The 5444-nt window shown below is 44.3% G+C and overlaps 1 protein-coding gene across 3 annotated transcripts in view; it reads left to right on the forward strand.

Moving 5' to 3' along the window:
- Positions 1-5193, forward strand: part of Ciao2a (cytosolic iron-sulfur assembly component 2A) — a 14064-nt gene extending 8871 nt beyond the window's left edge. The window contains exons 4-5 of one of the 3 annotated variants that reach the window (XR_007589377.1): positions 2198-2367; positions 4575-5193. Coding sequence is in view for 2 of the 3 variants with exons in the window: in XM_050126894.1 (XP_049982851.1) it covers positions 2198-2243; positions 4575-4672 (144 nt within the window). In the remaining variant the exon portion in view is untranslated. The remainder of the gene's footprint in view (positions 1-2197; positions 2368-4574) is intronic. The other 2 variants (XM_050126894.1, XM_050126906.1) reach the window with 2 other exon arrangements.
- The last annotated feature ends 251 nt before the right edge of the window (positions 5194-5444 follow it).

Here is a 5444-nt window from a genome sequence, read left to right on the forward strand (position 1 = left end):
CCCCTCCCCTCCCCTTACTACATCTCCCCTCCCATCACTATCCTCCTCTCTCCTCACTGTGCCTCCCTGTAGAAGGAGCTGCGGGCTGTGTTCCTGCCGCCCGGCTCCTGGCCACCTGGCTAGTTTATGCCCCGAAATAATAACATGGAAACTGTATTCTTTTATTTTTTTTATTTTTTATTTTTTTTGAGACAGGGTTTCTCTGTGGCTTTGGAGCCTGTCCTGGAACTAGCTTTGTAGACCAGGCTGGTCTCGAACTCACAGAGATCCGCCTGCATCTGCCTCCCGAGTGCTGGGATTAAAGGTGTGCGCCACCATCGCCCGGCAACTGTATTCTTTTAAACACTGCCTGGCCCATTATATCTAGACTCTTCTTGGCTAACTCTCACATCTCGACTCACCCATTTCTAATCTGTGTAGCACCATGAGGCAGTAGCTTACCGGGAAGGATTCTAGCCTACGTCCATCTTGGGCTGGAGCTTCATTGTGTCTGCCTCAGAGAGGAGAGCTATGGTGTCTGGCTCACTTCCCTTCTTCCCAGCATTCTGTTCTGTTTACTCCACCCACCTATGTTCTAACCTATCAGGCCAAGGAGTTTCTTTATTGATTAACCTATGAAATCAACAGATTGATATATGACACCCACATCACCTCCCCTCCCCTCCCCTCCCCTCCCCTCACACATTCTCATTAATTAGATCCGTTTCAGCAGCTCCCAAGGGCTCGGATGTCAGTGCCATTAGCACATCCGGTGATCTTGGCACTTGAGGAGTGCAGAGTAGACATTTCATAGATTGTCTCTCACAGTGGATTTTCAGATATGTCATGATTAGATTGTTATCCGTTTCTGGTAAGAAAACAATAAACATGCTCTCATTACATGACATCAAAAGGCTATAGTTTTAGTTTGTTCCGTAATTGATGGCAGTTGCCTCAGTAACTGTTTGGTTGCACTGAGGTATATTAATAATTCACATAGGAATAGGGAGGAGAGCATTTGACTTTTCAACTGTTTGTCAGCCTATTTTTGAGACAGGGTCTCACTATGTAGCTCTAGCTGTCCTGGAACTCACTTTGTAGACCAGTCTGACCTCAAACTCACAGGGATCCACCTGCCGCTGTCTCTCAAAGACTGGGATTAAAGGCGTCTGCCGCTATACCCAGCCTATGGCTATTTTAGAATAATGAGTCATGTGCGATTTTTAACCCAAGTGAAGGAGCGGAGAGTGATGCTCATGGGTTCAGTAAGTGTGTTGTGCCACGGGGGATCTGGATGGGGTCTTTCTAGTGTGTGTGTGTGTGTGTGTGTGTGTGTGTGTGTGTGTGTGTAGTGATGCGTGTGTTCCCTGGCACATATGAAGGTCAGAGATAACTTTCAGGAGTTGGTTCTTCTCCCCCATTGTGGCTTCCAGGTGTTGACTTCAGGTTATCGGGAGTCTATGGCAAGCACTTCTCCATACTGAACCATCTCGCCAGCACGTGTTGTGTGTTTTTAAGAGACTGAACTCGACGGTCTCTAAGGTCCCTGTTAACTGTAATGCGTTCTGAGTGGTTTCCACTCACAAAGCGTTGATCCCGTGGTGAGGCTGCCTCTGGGCACTGCACGGGCTTGCCTCAGCCCAGGATTTGTAGCAGTTTTGTGGTTGTATCAAAAGCTCTTGTGCTTAGGAGCTGACTAATTTGTGGGGCTAGCAGTCTAGGTGGGATAGATTTACTGCTATTACACTTGAGAATAAATTTAGCAAAATAATAGCAGATAAGGATGATGTAAGAAAACTAATTAGTCTCATTTTTGTAAAACGGTAACTGTATGCAAATAAAATATGCGTAAGAGAAAGTGTAAGAATGTGGGTGTAGAGAGGAGGAAGGAAAACGTGACACTTGGGTGCTGACATGACACCCCTATGAGGAGGGACAAAGGGCGAGTTAGATACAGGTTTGGGAAGAGGATGAGGATAGGGCAAAGATATTGTGAGATCTCTTTGTACAAAACTGTGTGTGTTCATACGGAAATCTGTGGGCACGCCCCCTGCAGGTTGGTTGATGGAAACACCACTTTCGGTTTCATCCTGTTTAGGTCTCTGATATTAGAAAGAAGCGTTGGGCTTTCATCTCTAGGTTCTGCCCTATACACCCCTCATCCTGAGCTCGTAGAATGCTCTGATGTTTTGTGTCTGTCTGTCTCCTTTCTTTCCAGCTGGAAATCTACATTTCTGAAGGAACTCACTCTACAGAAGAAGACAGTAAGTGATGCCAAATGCCACTTCAAACAGCAGCGGCTCGTCCTTCCTCCTGGGTCCTAGGTTATCTATTACTGGGGTACCTGCAAAGAGAGGGGACAGCATCAGTTATGCTTTTCCTTCACAGGTGGGATGCACAGACATTCAAAGGAAGTCATTTTCCACTGAGTTTCTGATAAAGTAGAGCCTGTGAATAGCAGCTCGTTCAGGCCGTAGGCTACAGACAGATCTGTGAACATATCCAGCCCTAGGGACCTTAAACGTCAAAGGTTTGGTTCCGCTCTGACAGTCCCTTAGCTGTGTGGAAAGTTGAAACCAGGGTCTCACAAGTTAAGCCTTCGGGACTCTCAGGGCTGTCTGTTAGAGTTCATGCGCTAGGATGGTACTGGGTGACTGTTTATCAAGGACTCCTGGTGTGTAGAGAGGAGTCAACCACTGGTCATTTGAAAACTGTAGAGGTGGGTCTGAAAACAGCGGAAGAGAGAATGTTTCCTATTATCATGTGGCACACGGGAAGCAGAATTTTATCCAGATGATGAGACCAAGTAGGAAGAAGAGCATTGGAAATGCTTGTTTTCTGCCAGATGTGGTGGGGTGCGCCTCTAATCTCAGCACTTGGGATGTAGAGGCAGGTAGAGCTGAGTTTGAAGCCAGCATGGTTTACAAAGTGAGTTCCAGGCCAGTCAGGACTACATAGTAAGACTCTGTCTCAAGTACATAATACAGATGCTTGTTTGCTTAGCTGTCATCACTAGATAGACAGTGTGAAAGAAGAGGAGAGGGAGAACAGGGTGGTGATGGGTAAGAGTGAGATGGGAGATCATGAGCAAAGGTCCACTTAGGGCTGCTTCAGAGGACAGCCCTCCTGCCTGTCCTGGAACCCACTAGGTACTGTTGGGTACCATGGCCTAGTTTGACAGTTCCCTGGGGATAAATGCACCAAACCCTATAAACTCAGGAGTTTTGTCTGACTTTATTTATTTGTTTTTATTTTATATGGGTAGATATTTTTACCTGTATGCATGTCTGTGTCTCCAGTGCCTGCAGAGGCCAGAAGGGGTATCAGACTCCCTGGAACTGGACTTACAGACAGTTATTAGCTACCATATGGGTTCTGGGAATCAAAGCCAGGTCCTCTGGAAAAGCAGCCAGTACTCTTATTATCTGAGCCATCTCTTCAGTCCTTGCTTTATTTATTTAATTATTTATTCTTTGTAGTGCTGGGGACTGAACCCAGGGCCTTATATACGCAGTGGAAGGTCTGCGTATATAAGTTGAGCTGTATTCTCATTCCATTATGTTGTTCATTTATTCATTTATTAGACTTGGACTCACTTCATGGACCAAGCTGGCCTCAAATTCACAGAGATCCTCCTGCCTCTGCCCCTTGAGTGCTGAGGTAGGCATTACCATGCCTACTTGGCCAAAACACTTAGAGCTTTTGCCTTGTAAACAGAACTATAGTTTAAAAAACCAGGCTTAAGTGGGGGAAAGCAGCAGCTGAGAATTTCATTCTGAATATAGAAATATGTGTTTGGATGAGGCCGAGAAAGAAGAAGGAAGAATAGCAGTTGGTTGTAGAGCAGTAGAGCAGTGGACAGTGTTTTCTCATAAGACTGCTTCCCGACCTTAGACATGACATTAGGAGGGGCTAGTTAGCCTGCTCCGTGCTTGAGAGTGCTTATTGCTCTCTTCCAGAGGACTGAGCTTCTCTTTTCTTTTCCTTTCCTTTCCTTTCCTTTCCTTTCCTTTCCTTTCCTTTCCTTTCCTTTCCTTTCCTTTCCTTTCCTTTCCTTTCCTTTCCTTTCTTTCTTTCTTTCTTTCTTTCTTTCTTTCTTTCTTTCTTTCTTTCTTTCTTCTTTCTTTCTTTCTCATACAATATTCTGTCTGTGTGTATGTCTACAGGCCAGAAGAGGACACCAGACCTCTTTACAGATGGTTGTGAGCCACCATGTGGTTGCTGGGAATTGAACTCAGGACCTTTGGAAGAGCAGGCAATGCTCTTAACCTCTGAGCCATCTCTCCATCCTGGGCTTCACTTTCTAGTGCTTATACCAGGCAGTTCACACCCACTTAGAGCTTCAGCCCCAGGGAATGCAGTGTCCCATTCTGACTTCCATTGGCACTTGTGAGCAGTGCTCATGTGTGTGTGTGTGTGTGTATGTGCACACAAAAGAAAAAAATCTTAAAAAAAAACAATGATGAGTAATTAAAGTTCTCAGTAACTAGTTGCAAGTTCTCAAAGAGTTAAATTCTTTGTTTTGACAGCTAGTGCAAATGCTGCCTGGTCTCTGTTGACACCGTTCTGTTAACTTTTGTCCATGTGTTTTGCAGTCAACAAGCAGATAAATGACAAAGAGCGTGTGGCAGCTGCAATGGAGAACCCCAACCTGCGGGAAATCGTGGAACAGTGTGTCCTTGAGCCTGACTGAGACCATCTGAAAAGCCAGTGACCTATAACTGTTTGAGCTGTTTGTTTAAATCTTTGTTGAGTATGTAGGTGATTTGTACCTCAAAGCATTTTTTTAAAGTCTTTTTTTTTTTTTTTTTTTTTTTTTGGTTATTTTGAGACAGAGTTCCTCTGTGTAACAGCCTTGGCTGTCCTGGAACTCACTCTGTAGACCAGGCTGTCTTGGAACTCACAGAGATCTGCCAGCCTCTGCCTTCTGAGTGATGGGATTAAAGGTGTGCGCCACCTCCCAGGTTTTTTCAAGGATTCTTTCCAGTAGGCTTCAGTTACCAGGTAGAACCTAATTGTTCAGAGAGTAACATTCTCAGGATTTCTAACCTAAGTGATCAGACAGAAAAATATTTTCTAGTTACTATGTGTAAAATTGTTACTATTTTTCTGATGACCATTCTGATACAACTGCTTTTCATGTTAAATATCTACTGTGCCCAAATTATTTGATTTAGATGAACATCCTAATAAATACAATGATGATTCTTATAATGACTCACCTTAGGTTTCTACTGAACTGTGAAATTTTTTACTTGTTTTGTTTTCAAGACAGGGTTTTTCTGTGTAACCCTGACTGTCCTGGAACTAGCTCTGTAGACCAGGCTGGCCTCAAACTCACAGAGATTCACCTGCCTCTTTCTCCCAAGTGCTGGGTTTAAAATAAGCATGTGCCAGAATTGTAAATTCTAATATCAATGTTAACTTCTAACAGACATCTCCAAAGCTGTGCTCACTGATTATTA

This window comes from Alexandromys fortis, unplaced genomic scaffold (genome assembly GCF_014885135.2).
Source record: "Alexandromys fortis isolate MF-2015 unplaced genomic scaffold, M_Fortis_MF-2015_v1.1 scaffold_22, whole genome shotgun sequence".
Taxonomy (NCBI): Eukaryota; Metazoa; Chordata; class Mammalia; order Rodentia; family Cricetidae; genus Alexandromys; species Alexandromys fortis.